This window comes from Cupressus sempervirens, chromosome 2 (assembly GCF_028749045.1).
Source record: "Cupressus sempervirens isolate cs-2001-9-10 chromosome 2, ASM2874904v1, whole genome shotgun sequence".
NCBI lineage: Eukaryota > Viridiplantae > Streptophyta > Pinopsida > Cupressales > Cupressaceae > Cupressus > Cupressus sempervirens.
In genome coordinates, this window is record NC_143119.1 from 105,276,908 (window position 1) to 105,298,515 (window position 21,608).

Genomic DNA, 21,608 nt, shown 5'->3' on the forward strand with positions numbered 1-21,608 from the left:
CCAATTGATACTGGTAAATCCAGAGTGGACACGATGGTCCAATTCTAAGTTCTCTGAAGGAAAAGTGATGAAGCAAAGGATCCTTGATGACAGTTGGTAGTCCACAATGAAGTAAGTTGCTGATTTTTTTAATAAAATTTAAATGTTAGTCTTTTGCTTGCTGATTTTCATACTAACTTAAAATTTCTAAATCTGATTTTTGTTTTTGTTTGCATCTTGCAGTGCTCTCATAGCACCCATTGTAGATGTCATTAGATATGTTGATACTAATGCTCCTAGTCTTGGAGAGATATATGAGACTTTTGACAACATGTTGGGGAAGATGAAGAAAACTATTGCAGCAAAGTATCCTACATTGAGGTTTTATGACGCCTAAGCATCTAAGGTAGGCATTCAATCTATTTCATGAGCTTTTTTAGTGATTTTGTTTAGCTATCTTTTTTCAGTATTCTTGTATTGTATATTTGCACTTGCATGTTTGATGTTCATAGTTTATTTAAATATTTCAAATTTATTTTCTTACTAGATTCATAATTTGTATTGTGCAAGAATGACCACTACTATTAGTCAAAGTTCAGCAATAGAGCAAGGCGAACGAAGTGATAACTTCAATATTGACGTGGCATCTCCACTATGGAGACACCACAAGATTTATCACAAGTTTTAGGAGGTGGGTCATACATTTGGAAATGCAATGTATGTCATAGTAAACCATTCAACAGCTCATATTCTCGGTTCAAAGCTCATTTTATGGGCCCTATTGGTAAAGTAATAGCATTGTACAAGAGAAGCAAAGATGAAAAAAGGATGAGTGATGCACAGTTAGTTGTATTTATAAAAGAACAATAAGTTGTTGATCATCTAGTGAGCAAATCAAAAACAACTTTGTATAAACCTTCATCCACAAAGAGCAAAGTGAATGCGCCCACTGATCATATTGCATCCTCCAAACATCCAGTCTTGGAAGTGGGAGAGGAAGATGACTAGTAGAAGTTATTACCTAGAAAAGAGGTTCGTCGAATCAGGCATTCAAAATGGAGGCAAGAAAGCTTGTAGATGGAGAAATTGCACATTGGCTTCATGCCAATGGTCTTCCTTTCAATTTGGTAAGATCGCCATAATGGAAGCAAATGGTCACAACCATCCTTAAAGTGCCAGCTGATTCCATTAGCCTCGGGTTTGAAAAGGTGTGTAATACTCTTTTGCAAAAAGAAAAGACTTCTATAGACAAAGCTCTTCAACCAATTAGGACTCCCTAGAAAACTTTTGGTATAACTATTGTGTTTGTGGATGGAAAGACACAAGAAACCGACCATTGATTAATGTGATTGCAAAGTCCCCCAAAGGGGCAATGCTTTTTAGGATGATTGATTGTGAAGGAAAAGTTAAAGATTCACAATTCATTTCTAGAATTCTCATTGAGGCAATAGAGATGGTAGGAAGTGAGAATGTGGTCCAGGTGGTCACCGATAGTGCCAAGAATTGTAGGGGTGCAGGTGCTTTGCCCATGGAACAAATTGGCACAAGCAAATATACCAAGAGGGAGAGCAGATACAAATGTTTGTGAAAAAACACATTTCATAATCCATACTTGGATCATCCTCCAAGTTGGAGTTGTTGAAGGTAAATTTAAAATTGTAATTAGTTAGTTTCATTTATTTATTTATTTTGAATAAATTTTATATTCATGTTCAATTATCAAATTATTACTTATTTATAACTTTGCTTTATATTTGTTGTCATATTGTTAACTTGCTTAGGTTGTTGAGACTAGAGTTGCATCTCATACTATGGTTATGAGAGAACTCCTCAAAGTGCGAACGACGTTGAGCCAAATGGTTATTTGTAACCAATGGGGTGAATGGAAGGCTTCATATTCAGAGAGAGCCCAGAAGGTCAAGGGTATGGTCTTGGATGAACATTGGTGGGCTCGTGTGCAATTTGTATTGGATTTCACCGATCCTATCATGACTATACTAAGCTTTGCTGATGCAAATGCATCTTGCTTCATGGATGCGTACGATGGTATGGACACCATGCTAGAAAATGTAAAACTTTTCATACAAGCACATGAGACTAACCCCACAGAATGTGAAGCCTTGTGCAATAAGGTAGAGGCAATCATTCATTATCATTGGGAGAAGATGACTACCCCCTTGCACCTCCTTGCATATGCCTTATCTCCAAGGTACTACAACAAGGATATACTTGCTATGCCAGATAGAGTTGCACCGTATGTGGTTGAAGAAGTTGCTACTAAGTGCTACACTGCATTTGCAAGACCCTTCCTAGATGATGAAATGCACAAAAAGGTGAGGCTAGAATTTGTCTTATTTTCTTCAGGATCAAAACTTACTCCATATGTAATAAAGGACCAAAATGACATGGGAGCGATCACATGGTGTTACATGTATGGACAACTATTCAAGAATCACAACCTCTTGCAATCAAGATCCTCTCACAAGTAAGTTTTCATTTTTTTTTATTTAACACACAATTTAGTGTCTAACATTCTATAATTTCCTTTCCATTTGTATGTTTAATTTTATAAACACTATTCAGGTTGCAAGTTCTGCTGCTGCTGAATGGAATTGGAGTACATACTCCTATATCCATTCAATGAAGCGCAATTGGTTGGGCTCAAACAAACTTGAGGACTTGGTTTATATACATACCAACTTGCGTCTTTTGTCACATAAGGAGGATGGATGCGAGGAACAATCAATCAAGCTTTGGGATGTAGCCCCTGAATGTGCAAACTTGGATGCAACACTTCATGATCTTACTATGATGACAAATGATGTTAACAACATCATGGCACGTGCATCTAGCACAACTAGAACCATGTTTGGTTCAAATGAGCTTGCAAGTATTGCAGCAGAAGGAGATGATGAGAATGTGGATTTTTTTAGAATCCTTATGATTCTGATTGACTGAATTTGATTTGTGAATCTTAAGCCTTGACTTTTGATTGATCAACGTTGAACCATGAACTATGTTTTGATTTTGTAATTTGAATTACACTAGAATCTTGAACTTGAGTAATTTTACTAATTAGACATCACTCTTATTTCGATTTGAACTATCAATGGTGAAGTATCATGCTAATTGCTATGGAATGGTTTTTTTTTCGTATATTTCTTGCATTTCTTTTTTTACATACATATATATATATATATATGTGGATGTACCGAAATGCATCCAAAGCTCCCAAAAAAAAAAATCGTGCATCAGCACATCAGCACCCCGCACCTACATCAGCATCAGAAACATCATCAGTAACTTAGGAAAAAAATACTATTGACCTCTGTTATTACTGATTTTTTTTAATGTATCTTCTGTTGTTTCTACATCTCAACCAAAAAAACTACCCCTTTCATCTCATGAAATAAATCCTCACTTAGAATATCATACCCATAAAAACAAAACCTAATACTCATGTTTCCATTGGATATTTAGAAGGCATTATGTTTATAATGTATACATCTCCACTTAACCCAACCATATCGATCCAATCTCAAACAAAACATCTAGATTAAATCCAAATCAATGATTGAAATAAAATAAACCTGCTTCAGGAATGAGGTTTAGTAACAGAACATGACAAAATAGAAAACGGGATGAGAAACTAGAAAAATTAACACTGACTGATGTGAATCATTTAAATAGAATTGTATTACTCATATGCTCCAGGCCATTGATCTGCTGCAAAAGAGTATTCAAATGTAGATTTCCCTTCCTATAGTTATGGCCTTTTAGCAGAAAATATCATAAGTCTCAATAACTTCAGATAAAAAGATAACAAATTCTAGCAGAATTATTACTTGACCAAGCAAATTCATTCTAAAAGTTAATAATGAACTTATCCACAGTAAAGGGAAAAAATAATCACAGAACTGTTTTCAACTATCAATGAATTACCAGAAATACTTACTCGAGAGATACTGACAATCGAGAAAATGAACCCTGATATGGACACCATGGGAAGCCAAATGGCTGCAAAAGATGAACAAAATTAATAAATAATTAAATATTCTAAGTTCACAAATTCAAATTCTTCTGTACATTATATTGACATGATCAATGGTCACACGGTTATACAATTACAAAAGGATAATGTTACCAGTGTGTGTGTGTAGGTTAAATGTCCAAAGTAAGCATGTTTCATTTCTTCCTAAATAGGTTGAAACACAAACCAATAGGCAAAGTTTGAAATGAATGCAGGAACCAATACCACTAATTGCACAAGTCTTAATAGAATCCCATTGTTTTACTAAAATTTCCTGATGCAACAAATATGACTTCTCATCTTGAACAAATAGAAATCTTCATTAGTGTTCCACTAATTCTACTGACTTTCCACCAAAAAGAACAGTATAACAAGCAACTTTTTCTTTTAAAAAAATTATAATTAGCTCCAAGATGCTGCCAAAGATGACAGGGTGCAAACCCGAAAACATTTAAATAAAAAACTCAAAACCTTTTATCAGTCCATCAGAATCACTACATCTTTAGAAGCTGACTCTGCAAGCATCCATAAGTTTCACAGAAAGACATATATATTCATTGAGTAAATAAAGCTGAAGCATGAACCTGTTGCACAAGTTGTAATGTCCCCATCCTCTAATCACTTTCATTGAGCATTAGATACTATAAGATTGTAAAGGGGTGGCAATCCCTGACCAATAATTAAAAGTGGTTAATGAAGTTTATGTTGAAGTTTGTAGCTGCGATAGAGATCTTTGTCTTTGATTTTATGAGAAAGAAATATGTTTGTTATGACCGTTAAGGTCATCTTCAGCTGAAAGGGATATTTGTGAGTATTTTTATGTTAATATTATGCAAAAGACATGTGTCATACATCATGCGAAGAGGTATGCGTATGGAAATGTGAAGTGTTGAATAAGTGGAAATTTGAAGGACGTTATTTTTGGGACTCAAAAGACCATGTGTACGATGAAGAGTCTTATGCAATCTATTTATATGATTACTTGATATATTGTAAATCAATAAAGTGGAAAGCTATGTACTTGAATATTTTATGATCAATAAAAGACATATTTTGCTAGTGTGGTTGGGTTTGTTTCCCAAGGATAAATGTATTTAGTGTTTTGTGTATGGCTTATGCTCTTTTCTTTATGTTTATCTCTATTTCCAGGTTAAAACATTAACATAGTATCATAGCCAAGTTAATAAACATCAATATAGAAGGGTAGAATTTTCCAGGATAGCTATGTGTTAGATCCTATCTTGTGATTATCTCTGCAATATATTCTTTTTCTCATATGTTTTGAGTGGTGGGGAGCTGTCATTTTGTGTGACTGTTTTAGCGTTCTACAGTTTCTTCTGTTGAAAAGAATGGCAAAGGGAAAGGTGAATCTGCAAAGAATAGAAAAACCCTCTGGATCTCAAGCTTACATTCTTCAAGTGCAAAATGGGATTGTTGAAGAAGGCCAGAAAATTCTCTCTCCTCCGTGAGGCTGATGTTGAGCTCATTATTTTCTCCCTTGAGGAAGTTGTACAAGTTTTCTAGACCCGGCATGGACAGAATAATTGGAAAGTATCAAAAAGGTTATGCTTCAATGGATGTCACATTCATCTTCTTGCAGATTATGTCGAGCAAGTTTATCGGCTCAATAGTGGCTGGAACTGTCTACCACGGAGTCCCATGGTGTTTGCTGGAATCGATAGAGAACATATGCCAAGAGTCTCTTCTCCCTTTGAATAGCCAATGGACATGCCCAGGTGACCGTGTATTCTTTGATGCCTTGGTCATATGTGGACTACTGGGTCCTAATAGAATGTTTGGCACACTTGGAGCTTATCCTCATTTGAACTGGTTCTTCTTAGGGGGGATTAGTTACTCCTATAATTATTTGGGTGGCGCGTAAAGCCTTTCCAAGTGTGACATGGATACCTCTGATCAACATGCCAATGTTGTTGGGATCGACAACAATGATGCCTCTAGCGACTAGTGTGAATTATACCCAGGACCTGGATTTCTTGGCACCACCACTAAGTGATTGGAATTCTATTCACAAGAGACAGAGAAACAAAGCATTGTTTGGAATGTGGCATCAAGGAGAGTCTAGAGTTTTCTACGTCCATAGGCTTAGTAAGCAGAGGGGTGGCTGGGAACGTCTGAGGAGACAGTGGTGACAAGATGGCATGATATGGTCAAGTGGAGTGCAAAGTAGCTCTGCCTAGTTTCCAGCACACTCAAACTCTAGAAGAAATTATAATCGTAGCTTCATTTTATAAAGTGTCAATTCAACCAGCTTTGCCAAAATTAATTTTTAAGTCACTATTCGATAAAGTTGGAGACTAGTGGAGGTGGAAATTGGTTAAGTTTTCTACAAGAACGAATGTTTCGTCAAACCTGTACCACCAGAATCTGGCAATCAGATTGTATGGGAGATGAAGCTATTCTCTTAGACTTGGAAAAGTTTTGGGGTCGAGCAGTCGTCATAACTGACTGGGAGCTCTCCTCATGATAGGGGAAGCATTTGAACATCACGTCTAACATAATATCATGGCACCCACTTTAATAACGGCAAAAGGAAGTTTCTTTTCTAAAACCTTTTTTTTCTGCCTTGCATGTTTTTTGGATATGGTGGTTGAAGTTGTCCTTATGTGTGCTCCAACTCTTCTGTAAATAAAAGAAATAATAAAGGACTTTGTAATATCCCTTTCCAGATATTTTACCCAAAAAACCCGTGATATAAAGTGCAAATTTAAACCCGAATAGAAAACCAATATTCAATATAAATTCTAGAACTTTAATCAATTTCTAACCAGCAGATTTACATAGAAGAAAACTCAGAAAAGCTTGTTTTATTCCTCCAATATTCAGAAAGTACATATATAAACCAAGAGTTAACTCAGATATCCGCCAAAAACGTTACTATATTATATAACAGCAATACAATAACATGCACTAATCCAAATAATCCAATCTCATAAACAGAAATAACAGTCAAATTGGCAAATGTAGATAAAACCTATAAGAAGGCTAGGTTTGCGTCCAACCTCCAAAAGCTTCTTCAAGGGTTTGCATCCTTGAAGAAATAACAAGTAACTGTTTCCAGCTCCCAGATTAATATTTGTTTTAAAGATCTTCATAAGTTCCCAGGTGGAGCTTGTTGTACCTTTATCACTTTTCCCAATGTGATGCACGCTCTTTTAAGCAAAGTGGGATAAAGCAACTTTTTTGTCATTTAGTCACTTAAGTGAACATAGTACCTTTTATAAATAAAGTGACAAGTTAAATGAACTTTAAAAGTCACTTAGTCAGTGAACCATATAATCATCAAGCATTAAAATAACTGACCAAACAAACTCGGATAAGCACGTGCAATAGCTCATTGGAAAGCTCTCGGCGAGACGCTTCCAATCCAACACTGAGATGTCAAGAATACTGAGCTCCGTTTACTTACTAAAAATTGTAAGCATCCGGACAACCTACCAAACCTGCTCTGATGGGTCTGAAAATAGAAATGTCTAGGCCAAATCTCGAACTGAACCCCGAAAATAACTTTTTTGCCCCCGAAACCAAGTCGAACTGAGCCGGCAACACTGCAATATAATGTCCGAGAAAAAGGGCTCATTACAGACTTTCACTTTGCAATTTTTTTGGTTTCGCGGCTTCTTATTTTCAATTTGATTGTTGTCAGTTCTCCTTGATGTAATCATGTGTCCATTTTTGAAGTTTGAAGCATCGGATATTATAAGCAATTGTAGCAAATTTGGGAATCGCTTGTATTCACTTTCATCGAGGATGGGAAATATCAGAGTATGTGAGACAACTATCCAGGAAGGAATCATATTAACAGGAAGCATTAGGCAGATATCTTCAGCTTGATAAATATTATTGAAGGATGCATCTCTCTAGTTCAATGTGGTCATTCATTGAACCAATACATTTGTAATGATCTTGACTTAGTATGATCAAAAGAGTTAATCCTTGACTAGAGATATTTTGTCAAATAGTTGGCATGTAACCCAGGTCTTAAGCTTTGATACTGCTGTAAGAAGCCCGATTCCAGTATATGCAGCAATATGACTCAAGGAATTTGCAAACAATGTGAAAGCTCAGAAAATAACAGTACTGAATTGATAATATTCTTGAATTACAGCAGACCTCATACAATGTTTTGTCTATCTTGAATAATGGAGTAATAATTACTGAATGTAATCCAACACGCTTATTTATGTTTAAATCACTAATACATAGTTTACAAACACAAACACGTAATAAATGGAACCTGTATAATCGCACATGGCTAATAGACTCTACTGCTCGTCTATGGCATGCTCTTCAACGACCTCAGTTCTGAAACTGCCAACACCCAGTCACTCCTACGTTTGTACTAGCTACCGGAACCTGCCTTGGCATGATGACATTGACCCGTGGCCTCTCTGCACTCTCTTCGCCACCTTATATCTGATAATGCCCACCCTGCAAATAGTCTACTAAGCCTCACATTGACCCTCTGACAGTCCCATTTGTGCAGCGTTCAGACCTCCGATCACTGATATAACAGTATTTGTGAGATGGCCTGACTTCCCAATCGGTGTACTGGATAGACCCGTACTCCACACTACAACCCGTACTCCTTGGAAGGTGACTATCGTAGTATAATAGGTGTCGTCCCCCTGAAACCGAACCTCCCCTTTCTAGTATATTGCAAAATGTATGTGCAACAAGAGTTGTAGGGTCACGTCAAAATACCTTATATCCCTCCTTTCTTCTCCTTACGTGATTCTTGGTTCTGCGACTCCTTGTCAATAAGCAGCCACTCTATCCAATATGCCTCACGACAAACATAAATGATCTTGTTTGGAAGCAAATACACTATACTGTCCACAGACTTCTGAACTTTATATAATTCTCATAAGGAATATTGGGGCTACGTCCAGCTTCCCAAACTTCCTAAGGGGTTTCGTCCTCAAGAAGGCACAATCACATTTAATCAACCTTTTAGGATTTGAATAATAACATATACCCATGGTACCAATCCCAAAGCAACTACTTTCTTTTATAACCTCAAAGTGAGGGGAGATGTGAGCAACTAAGCAATGTGGGATAAAAGTCTATTTTGTCTTTTAGTCACTTAAGTCATTTTCCCTTCCCCGGAATGCTTGCCCTCAAGCAATCTCAATGTCAGATGCTGCAGGATTGACTCACTTTCCCAAGTGACATCTTCATATGACAAATCCTTCCAGCGAATCAGATATTCCTTGATGGACCTATTACATAGCTTCTTTTCTCTGACCTCTATCACCTCTGTTGGAACTAATACTAGCTTCCCTTCCTCATCAAGTGGAGGCAATCCAATGGAGGGTACTACATGCTGAACAATCGCTTTCTTCAGGCAAGAAACATAAAAAATGTTATGATTTCTAATGTCATCTGGCAAGTCTATCTCATAAGCTACCTCCCCAACTCTCTGAGTAATGCAATAGGGACCAAACAAATTAGGCTAAAGTTTTTGAGACCCACTCTTCTTCAAGGAACTCCATCTGTAAAGTTGGATACAAACATAAACCATGTCACCCAACTCAAAACTCCGCTCTGTCCAACGGCAATAAGCGTGCATCTTCTACTGATTCTGAGCTAGTAGAATGTTCTCTCAAAGGGATTTGAGAATGTCTTGTTGATCCTATATCCAATCTCCAACTAGTGGTGCCATGTTGTCTTGCAAAGCCAAATCTACGAACGATAGAGGTTCGCTACCATAGAGAGCTCGAGATGGAGTCATCTGGATGGACATGTGGTAGGAGTTATAGCAATACTCCCCTAGATATAACCACTTAACCCAAGCTCTCTGCTACCCTGCTCCATAGCTTTGGAGATAACCCTCTACCCATTTGTTTACTATTTCAGTCTGCCCGTTCGTCTGGGGGTGGTAAATCGTGTTGGGTGTCAACTCCATACCTATCAATCTGAATAGTTCCTACCAAACGATGTTGAGGAACTTGCTATCCCTATTGCTCACAGAGGTGTGAAGAAGACCATGTAGATGAAAAACCTCTCAAAAAAATAACTCAGCTACCTGAGAGGCTGACCAATCTGTTGCTATGGCAAAGAAGTGAACAAATTTCGTCAATCTATCAACCACCACAAAAATGGAATCTCTACCTTGCACCCTCGGCAACCCTATAATAAAGTCCATGGAGATACTCTCCCATTTCTGCGTTGGAATAGGAAGAGGCTGTAATAACTTGGCTGGAAACTTGTGCTCTAACTTGTTCTGCTGACAAGTCCAGCATTCTTTGGTATGTTGGAGGGCATCGTCCTTGAGGCCTTTCCATGAAAACCTTTCCCTGACCTACCTATAGGTTTTAAAGAAACCTGGGTGTCCTGTTGATGGTGCATCATGAAGAGATTCCATAATCTTACCCTTGAGTTTAGATCCTAGTATGAGGTAGATCCTATCCTTAAAAAAAATCACATCATCGATTACCTTGTACCTATTGTCTTGAAGTTGTCCACCCATAATCTAACATGCTTGAGTATTCTTAGAATACTCAACCAGTAACTAGGACTTCCAATCTGTTGATATCTCGGAAATAGCACAACATTCTACCACTGAAGGTCTCTTGGAAAGCGCATCAACAACTACATTGTTCTTACCCTTGACATACTCGATGTCAAAATATAGGCCTCAATCTTGCTGACCCACTTTGGTTGTCTTTCATTTAGATTCTTCTATTCTAAGAAGTAGTGCAAACTGTTGTGATCCGTTCTAACTGTGAATCTGCTACCCACCAAATATTGTCTAAACTTGGCTAAAGTGTGCATAATGGCCAACATTTCCTTGTCATAGGTGGAGTATAGTCTATCACCATCCTTGAGCTTCATGCTCTCGTAAGCAATCGAGTGCCTATCCTGCATTAGAATTGCCTCAACTCCGCTCCCTGAAGCATCCCCCTCTAGTACAAATGACCGAGAGAAATCAAGCAGTGCCAAGATTGGACATGTGCTCATCACCTGCTTGAGTTTATCAAAAGTCACCTCTACATTAATTGTCCACCTAAATGCCCCTTTATGTCTGAGATTGTGTCTGTGAGAAACCTCTAGCGAACCTCCTGTAATAAGAGCAAAGATCCAAAAAGCCCCTCAAATCTGATACGTTCCTCGGTGGTGGCCAATCTAAGATTGTCTGAATCTTTTCTTGATGTACCTTCACCTCGTCAGCACCAATGATGTGACCAAGGTAAAGAATCTCGGTCAGTCCGAACTCACATTTTAAGCCCTTCGCAAACAATGAGTGCTCCTCCATAATACTAAGTACCTCATCTAAATGCTACAAGTGCTCCTCCCAAGCTCTACTGAAAACCATGATGTAATCAAAAAATACCAACACGCTCTTTTGTAGTTGTTTTCTTAAAATATGGTTCATGCATGACTGAAAAGTAGTCAGCACATTAGTGAGTCCAAATGGCATAACCACGAACTCGTAGTGTCCATAGTGACATCGGAACATTGTCTTATACACATCCTCCTTGTGGACTCGTATTTGATGGTATCCAGATCTAAGGTCAATCTTCGAGAAATAAACGACCTCATGTACCTCATCCAGTAACTCATCAATGCAAGGAATAGGTTACCTGTTCTTGATGGTACTCTTGTTGAGAGCACGATAATCAATACACATACGAAGAGTGTTATCCTTCTTCACCAATACGACTAAAGAAGTGAAGGGACTGGAGCTAAGTCTGATGTGTCCCATGTCTAAGAGTTCCTTAATCGTCTTCTCTATCTCCTCTTTATAGTGCCTGGGATGACAATAAGGTGTAGTGATGATAGGTTTGGCACCCTCCTCTAACTGAATGATATGCTCAAACCCTCTATATGGGGGAATGTCTGGAGATATGTCCTCAAAAACACTCTTGTGCTTATCAAGCACTAGTTGAATGTCAACATGAATTTGTTGTCCTGAGTCTAAGGTAGCCTTAGAAGAAATTAAACAGTGTGTTGCCCACTTCATGTCATCATGCCTCATAATCGCCTCCATCCTATGGGCTGAAATCAACTTGGGTTCACCGTCTAGCATAGCCTTGAGAATCACCTATCGACCCTCCTATAAGAATTCAAGCTGCATCTTAGCATAATCAACTGTGTACCCGCCAATAGTCTGCAACCACTGTCTTCCCAACATGGCATCTAATCCATCCAAATCGACCACATAGAAATCTGCCTCAAGAAGGAAGTCGCCAAAATGAATCTGAAGTCCTGACACTTTCCCTATGCATCTCAACCTCTCACATCCTGCCACTAACCTTGAACTCAGGTATGACATCAATCTGTAACTTTCTCTTTGTAACCCAGTGTGTGCTTATGAAGTTATGTGATGCACCTGTATCTAACATGCACAATACGTTGTCCCCTAACTATTCCCTTCAAACGAAAGGGATGTCCTGTGGGATCGCTGGAAAGGGAAGCTATGATAGGAGGTTGCCCTTGAATGGGTTCCCTCTCTCTCTCTAGGTGGTCGTTCCTCACTTTCTTCCTCATCACTGCAAAAACATCGCTGCCCTCCTAATGCTGATCCTCCTCTGAAAGTACCTTGACATAATGTATTTTTCCTTTGCCAAGACATCTATGATCAGGTGTCCATGGCTCTCTACAAGTGAAACATAGCCTCTTCCTCCTGAGTTCATTTCATGTATCAAAGTCCATCCTGGGAGGTCTAGCCTTATGCTGGTTCTTGTTCTTTTGGAACAAAGTGGACCCCTTCTAAGGTTTCTTAGGAAGCTATAATATCGAAGAGGGTGAGTCTAGATCATGTGCGATCTTAATAGCATCATCCAAAGTGTTTGGCTTAAGTATCTTTACCAAACCTCTATATATGTCCTGTAAACCCTGAGTCAACAACATTACCTTATGTTGTTCTGACATATCCAGAACCATCACCGAAATCCGCTGAAACTCATCGATGAAGTCATCTAGAGATCCACCCTGTCGTAACTGTGCCAAATCTTTGTAATAGACCTCTATATCCTTCCTGTCAAAGCGAGTGACCAGCTTAGAGCTGAAAGTTTCAAAAGGCATAATGAGACCATGATCCTGAGTAACCAGGCCATGATGCCACCAATCATTTGCCGCTCCCTCTAAATGCACGATAGCAAATCTAATGGCTTATCTCTGACATGGGCTTAAGTGTTAGGTAGGTGTTTAGCTTATGAATCCAAGTTCTCGCGGATGTCTTACTGCTGCCATCAAAAGTAGGGAAAGATAGTTTGTTCATGGCATGCTTCAAGTCCCTGTTCTGTGCTCTAGGTCTCTTGTCCTGTTGTGGTCTCTCTGTCTCCCTTTTTTTATTCAAGTATTGAACAAAGGACAAATTCTACTTAACCGGATCAGGGAATAAATTTCATTCATCATACATTGTCATAATGTTATCTGGTAGTAAGTTTGGTGGTGCTACCTCTTCCTCTGCATTAAAAACGGCCATCAAAGGTCTATCAGTGTTTCGTATGAGGGCCCTAGCAGCTCGAGGTGATCCTACCACACTACCACCTCCACTGTTGCATAGCACCTGTAAGTTGCTAAAGTGTAGTAGCTATATTGTTTTGTCCGTCTCTAATAGCCCTCAAGGTTTCCCTCACTTCTCGTTCTTGTTCATTCTCGTTACAAGCCATTTGAATGTCCTATACCTATTATGCTACTAGAACCTGCCTTGGCGTGATGACATTGACTCGTGGCCTCTCTGCACTCTCTTCGTCGCCTTACTTATATCTAATAATGCCCACCTTGCAAATAGTCTACTAAGTCTCGCACTGACCCTCGGACAGCCCCATTTGTGCAACATTTGGACCTCTGATCACTCATATAACAGTCTACGTGAGATGGCCTGACTTCCCAATCGATCTACTGGATAGACCCGTACTCCACACTTTTACCCATACTCCCTAGAAGGTGACAGTTGTAGTATAATAGGTGTCGTCCTCCTGTAATCGAGCCTCCCTTTCTACTATATTGCAGAATGTACATGCAACAGGGGTTGTAGGTCACGTCAAAATACCTTATATCGCTCCTTTCTACTCCTTACGTGATTCTTAGTCTTGCGACTCCTTGTCAATGAGCAGCCACTCTATCCAATATGCCTCACAGCTAAGATAAAAGATCTTATTTGGAAGCAAATACACTAAACTGTCCACGGACTTCTAAACCTGATATAATTCTTATCAGGAATATTGGGGTTGCGTCTAGCTTACCAAACTTCCTAAGGGGTTTCGTCCTCAAGAAGGCACAGTCACATTTAAGCAACCTTTTAGGATTTGATTAATAACATATATTCGTGGTACCAATCCCAAAGCAACTACTTTCTTTTATAACCTCAAAGGGGTGATGCGAGCAACTAAGCAATGAGGGATAAAAGCCTATTTTCTCTTTTAGTCACTTAAGTCATTTTGTCATAAAGTGACTTTAAATAATAAAGTACTTTATAAATCAACTTAATAAACAATGTGACTTTAACCTTAGAATTTCCCACTTAAATATCTCCTCACTGAAACCAAAAGACTCTTGCAACTGGTTGGCATCCTAAAAACAAATGTCGTTAGCCTATGCAGATGGAAAGATAGACCAACTAGGCGCCATTAGGTCTAGCACAAAGAAGGGGAAATTACAACATCAGACAAATAGTGTAGTAGCAAGGGAGAATTTTGAGACTTAAGCAGGGTTGCATATGTAGTATCATATATGATCAAATATTCCATGAAGTCATGTCAATAAATTTCTTTTATATAGAGCTTAATATTGTGGTAACACATATCCTGGAAGTTGATTTGAGAGTGATGTTTGTGATTCTAGTTAATGTTTGTTTCATGAAAAGGGTTCATCAACTTAAGCCAAAAATATATCAAAGGTGTCAACTTATGCTCATTTAATCCTACTAAGCAAAAATTATTGGTGAATTTGCATGAAAGAGAGTCTACGCATATCCTGGAAATTGATTCGAGAGTGATGTTGTTTGTGATTCTAGTTGATGTTTGTTTCATGAAAAGGGTTCATCAACTGAAGCCAAAAATATATCGGAGGTGTCAGCTTATGCTCATTTGATCCTGCTAAGCAAAAATTATTGGTGAATTTGCATGAAAGAAAGTTTTTGTGTTGAATTGACAATGCATATTTGCATATGAGATTTAGAGGTACATGTTTAGCTTCAAAGGGGGTTTGATTCAAGCTTCAATATGTGATCAGATAAGTTTTACTATAGATCTTGAATTTGTTATTTTACTAGGATTAGAGTAGAGAATTGATCTCATTTTTTATCCAGATTTGATCCAGGACTCAGAGCAATGCAGACTACACAAGGACACTGCTCACGGTCTTGGACTGAATTGTTGTCGAGGTTTTAAAATATATATATTATTTTTGCTGCATTTAATGTGCTTGGTGCCATGGAGAGTTTTCTGCTTATTCTGCTTTTATCTCTGGTAAAGTTCTACTAAGATAGGAACATTCTACTATCATTCATAGTGATTCAAAGGGAGAGTATTCAAAATTTGGAACTGCTATCAATTGTTTTATTGCTTTTCAAGTAATGATGCTCAACAGGATTTGTCATAATATCATCCATCTAAAAGTATTGTGTGCATTTGTTCATATGCCTTATATACTAGATGAAGAAGGCTTATATGCCTATTTTGTTCATAAGATCAAATTAGTTTTTATTCTCTGTGATCTGCTCCATGTTTTCAATTATCTGTTCAGTGTATGTGATTATGATTCAAAAGGAATTCATATAAGAATCATGTTGTGCTTCTAGGGGCAATATGCTATAGACTATTGCTGTGTATATAAGGCCCCTTCCCTAGTACCCTATTATAAATCTTAATAACATGAATATGATTAGAGCTAGGAAGAGTAAGGAGATGAGATGTCATATTTATGTCTCGTGTATAGAATGTGAATTATATACTATTACCATACGCCTTATAATAGAACGATGGTAAGAAGGTTTGGAATCTAAATATGTCATGATTGGCATTTTCCTTATCAATAATGAACTTGAGATCTTATTGAGACTGGTACATATATTTAGTTATTGTTGTGCTAAGTATCCTATTCGGAATTACATTAGGTTGATAAGCTAAGACCCTATGGAATAAAGGCTTGGGATCTCATAACTTAGAAATGATGTCGATGGGTTCATGGTATTTTATGATTTATTAGAATGCACTGATATATAAATATATATAACCAATGCATTCTTCTACCAATTCGAAATTTGAGTTGTTTTATGAGTTTATCCCCATCTTTCCTCTTAGTCAAAGTAGCAAAATAGGTAAGGACAAAATTGTAAGACATGGTGACTTGATGTCTTTGCCAAAATGAGTTAGTGGAAGAGCCTTTTTAATGAACTTTGACAAACTAGTGGAGTGTTCACCCACTCTCTAAGTTTAGAGACAATTAGGGTTTGGAGGAGGAAGGGCTAAGGAAAGGGAGCTCTTCAACAAACTTTCATTTGCCTTTAGCTTGGACCAAGGTTGGTACCCATGCCATGGCTCTCATTGCACTTGCACTTGCACTTGCACAATGATGTTCATGTTCACACTTTGTGTTAAAATTCATGTAATGTGTTTGTGTTGAGATTGTTGATATGTGCCATTGTTTGTTATGGATTTCTCCTGCAAATTTTCCTTGTCTTTTTGTGTATGAATGTTAATGGGTGTGAAGGCTTCACTCACCCTTGGGAGGGAAGAGAAGCCTTGGGTGAAGGGGTTAGTTGGGCTCAACAATGAAGTTGAGAAATTCCCCTCTTCGAGAGGGTTTTGTTGTTCATGAAGTATGGGCTCCATTGCAGCCATATGCCTTGTTTTGTGATATGGGAGGTATAAGTGTATTGGTGTATTGAGGAGGATGAACTTGATAGCCTTGAAAAGGCATGATGCAATTGCAAATGTGTATACTTGTATGGATATGGGATTATCCTACTTGGAGAGCCCACCTTCACCCATGTCTCATGATTCCAATGGAGAATCAATTATGTTAAGCCTTGGAAGGGAGTTTATATGTGTTGTAATGTTATGTTGTATGCATTGTTGGTGTTTGAGTGTAATCCGTTTGAGACTTATTTCCCCTAGCTCGGTGGGTGGATTCTTAGAAGCCTAGGATGGGAGGTGAGTCTCCATGGTTCTTGTGTAAATGTTTTGTAGGTTTTGTGCTTTTGGAGATCCATGAAAGAAATTAGAGATTTTCCCTTGCATTGGTAAAGCAAAAGATTTGGCAATATGCAGTGTATTTGGAAGGAGCATTCTTCCTTCAAGCCAATATATATTGAGTTTTGATAACAAGACCTCCATTGTTGTTTTGTGTAATGTGTTGTAAAGGAGTATCTTCATTTAAATGTATATTATTGTGAATACAGTCTTGTGAACGAAATGAAGAAATTGGAATAGGGACATTTGTAGTTAAATTGTAAGAATCTATCTTTATGAATTTAGTTTTTATTGGAATAGAAAAAGTTGTCCATCATCATAGTCATATATGAAAGAAAAGAGAGAGTTTCATGTAAAGAAATACTCATGATTATTTTTTAATCATAGATGGAAAATACATTCAATTGCGGTTGCTCATGTAAAGGAGTTCTGTATTGTAATTAGTTGATAAGCAATTTCATTTAGAGTTTCATTAAGGATTGCACTGGTAGATGTTATAATGGATCCGGTCCAAATGTACACTATAAGATTTATGTATTGTATCAAGTAATTAGCATGAACAAGTGCTTAAGATTCAAGTTTATTTACTTATGATTTCAAGTGGCTTCAATATAACTAACAATTGAATATAATAGGGTAGCAAAATTAAGTCAATCCTAAACGCATATTCATATCCTATCAAATGGAGTATAGGAGAAAATGCATTATAACTCTTAGTAAAACTTTGTTGTAGATGCATTTTATCTCTCTAGAATTTGTATGGGAAGTGGGAAAATATCCCACCCCCTATTATAGACTAATAAAATAATAAGAAGATTATTCCCCAGAATTTCCAAGTAATAAATTAGTAAATAATGATAGGAAAAGTATAATAAACAATAACATTACCCAACTGTTGAAAGTTTGGGACTTAATCATAGCACTCACGTGACAAAGACTCGAAAAAAGTCACTTCCATCATAAAACAAAGAAAATATAAATATAAAATACTTTTATCTTTTATCACCCTAGCCTTCCTAGGGATTCGACACCTCCCCCATAGCAAAGTCTTTAGAATAAAAAGGGGGTTTCAAATAAAATGTTATATTATATACCTTCCTAAACATTTTTTTCCAAGTATGGATCGACCAATCATAGGTAGCGCTCGCCAAGGAAAATGAATGCAATCATTATGATATGATGGGAGGGGACCCCTTCTGGTCAGTGGTCCCACCTCCCACCCACATCTGCCTCCATACTCCATGCGTTTTGATAGTCCTTGTGCTCTGTTCGAGGCAGAGGTCCCATCCACAATGTGCCCCACCTCCCGTCCGCTCCTCCCAAGCTCTCCAATTTTGTCACGTGAGCGATGGAAAGGGAGTGGCGACATAAGTGTAGGATGTGTGGTGCTATGGTGTGAGAAGTGGGTAAGAAAAGAAAGGAGGATCAAGGGGGCCTAGGGATGGGCCACGTATCATGAGATTAAGGCATAAGGAAGAGTGAATGTTAGTTAGTATGTAAGTTAGAATCAGTCAGTTAGTAAGAAATATTATTAGTATGAGTGTTAGTGGGATAGTGTTGGGATTAGGTTAGTAGTGTGTCATTAATAATATGTGAAATTAAAATAGAATGGAAATTAATAAAGATAGGAGCTAGATATGAGGAGGGGACCACAATGGGGTATGTGATTGAAATACTAATCACTATAGGAAATAGTAATATATGTTTTGCGGTGTTATAATAGTAATAAAATAGATTGGGTAGTATGTGGTATTAGGAAATATGATGTTTAGCTTGTAGGTGGGTTATTATGATTAGTTAGTAAATATCAATATGGTGAGATAAATTTGTATATAATATGGTAGAATAGTTAGGGTGCCATAGAAGTATAGTTTATCAAAGTTGGTATAGTTATTAATAATATTTAATAGTAAGATAATAAGTAATATTTAGTAGTAAATTTGGAATGTATGATGTCCTGCAATGTATCAAATGACATCCTAGATGTGAACAAATATGTATATTATAAAAATTAGTTACTTCTCTTATCATTTTCATATAAGGTCTCGATACGTATAGGCTATGACACTAAATGATAATCCGTTTGAGTCACCATTTTGTTGTATGGTTAAATTTGTCAGTGTGAAGATGTAATTGTCTTATAAATGCATATAAACATAATTAGATATTTGATGTAATTGATAGATGATTTTATTAAATCAAATCATTTAGCACCCACGTATGATCGTATACTTGACATAAGATTAATGAATTATGTTGCTACCCACTCATTGGTATGCATATCAACTGTTCACATTTACATATGTAATATGTATACAAAGGGCTCCTTTTATATAAAGATTGTGAACCCTAAGAGTATTTTATAGCTAGAGTATTATAGACGAACCTACCTTCCTACCATTCAATAAATCTGTCATAAAATTTGGATGTTAATGCATGCAAGCCTTGGCAACACGTGCCCTTAATAACTATCACTCTGATCAGAACTAGGATATGAATAACCTTGTAGTAAGAACATCGACGGAATAGAATTGTGATTAGCACTATGCTACTAAAAATTTTAAATACCTAACACTCTGATAGTCAAGTGCCCTCTACCTGGGGTTACGTTACAAAAACAAATAATTTTCAAAAAATTGAGTTTTGTTTTTGCCCTAAAATTTTGGGCATGACAGTGTAAGTTTTGATGGATCGGTATTAAGCATTACTTGTGTATATCTTGTGCACCTTCATCGTTGCATGCATGTAGAATTACATTATGAACGTGTAGAGATTTATTGAAATAATGAGCTATAGGTTGGCTTCATCATATAGTTTAGGGGCTTTGGTAAGTTTTGTGAGATAATATTATTGCAAGATGCTGATCAACTGAATGAACAACCGTACATAAGAGGTCTTAATGTTCAGTGTCATCGGTCATGATTGCATCATGTGTATACTAACTTATATTTTTACAAAAGCTTGTGATTAGACTGGTAGGTTATTCTCGAATATCACATATCTCATTTTCTTTAATAGTAACATTTGTATTGTGTAATGTTCTCGTCATAAAATAAATAAATAATCAAAGAATTGTTTATGGGCGGATTGGTTTAGTATACCTTGGACCCATTTTTATTGTTTCTATAGGTGTTGTCATTGGTTATCTTCGTAAACCCTCAAGAGTTCCTCTGAAGGGTATTTAACCACAGCATGTAGGTAGTAGTTGTCATGCGATTTGAATTATTTTATTTGTACTGCGAATTCTTGTTGCAGTTCTTCATTCTTCACCATTTCGAAAGTGAAAGATCCGCCTTACTTGGCTAGTTCGATTTCAGTGAGACTCAAACCTCACCCTATTCTGATTCTCTAAATTACTTAGCTTCCGGTCTGGCACATCTGGAGCACCATCATTGTCCGCTAATATATATTTACATGATTTAGATTTCCCATCTTTGAGTTGATTTATGTCTCTTATTGGTGATTGTCTTAACTTGTATTGGCACAAATCTAACTCCATCTGTATCGACTGACAACCATACGACCCACCAACAACCATCACCCCACTGTACACCATCACCATACCTTTGTCGTAGGCCAACATCTCACATTCCCTAGTTGTAGGATCATCTTTCCACATTATCGTACAACACCTAGCCAACATCATTGTACGATCACATTACCTCCATAGTACGAACTTATACTCCACCCACACGGTCTCAATCTTTTCGTCATACGCACATACCATTCCAATTTTACTGTATGGACCACTTGCTATCACCGTACACCACTCGTTGGTCTTGGCTATCATACGAACAAGGCAAATTCCAGTAGGGAATTATATACATTCTTAAACCAAAAATCTGAGGTCGGTAGGCATAGCAACATTATAGTGATATCAGCGCTAAAGATCCTACCAGCCTGTGGATAATGAATGAAAGTTTATAGCCGAAAACGAGGGAGATCCCATTCAGTTAATAGAATGGTAGATCAAGAACCCACTCCTGCGGATGTCATGGCACTATTGAGGAATCTTTCGAGGAATCAGGCATAGATCAATAAGACTCAGCGACTTATCGAAGAAACTCTTTGGAAACTAGCAGACAATAAGATATTTGGGGAACAAAATGGTCATTATAACGACTCGGTTCTGAGAAAGGCAAATCCTCATCCAGCACGCTCTCGACCTTCCATGTTGACTTTCCCTCCACTAACATAGGTACCACACGGAGGAAGGCAACCAACCTTTGAGGAGGTTCAAGAACAGTTGAAAGAAGAATGGAAGAATGCAAACTTGGAAGAGGATATATCCTACAAAGATTACACAGAATTCAAAATGTGATATTCTGGAGGCAAAAACTAAGGATATTTTAATGATCTTAGAAGAAAGTTAGGTAAAGTAAATCTGACACCATTTGACAGATCCAGATCCATATCTGCCCAAGCATGGGTAATGA

General features: G+C 37.5%; 1 protein-coding gene across 1 annotated transcript in view; it reads right to left on the reverse strand.

Moving 5' to 3' along the window:
• LOC149571261 (E3 ubiquitin-protein ligase IPI1-like) overlaps nucleotides 1-21,608 on the reverse strand; it is a 132,313-nt gene that overhangs the window by 16,754 nt on the left and 93,951 nt on the right. The window contains exon 3 of the mRNA XM_089812820.1: nucleotides 3,935-3,996. Within this exon, the coding sequence (XP_089668946.1) occupies nucleotides 3,935-3,996 (62 nt within the window). The remainder of the gene's footprint in view (nucleotides 1-3,934; nucleotides 3,997-21,608) is intronic.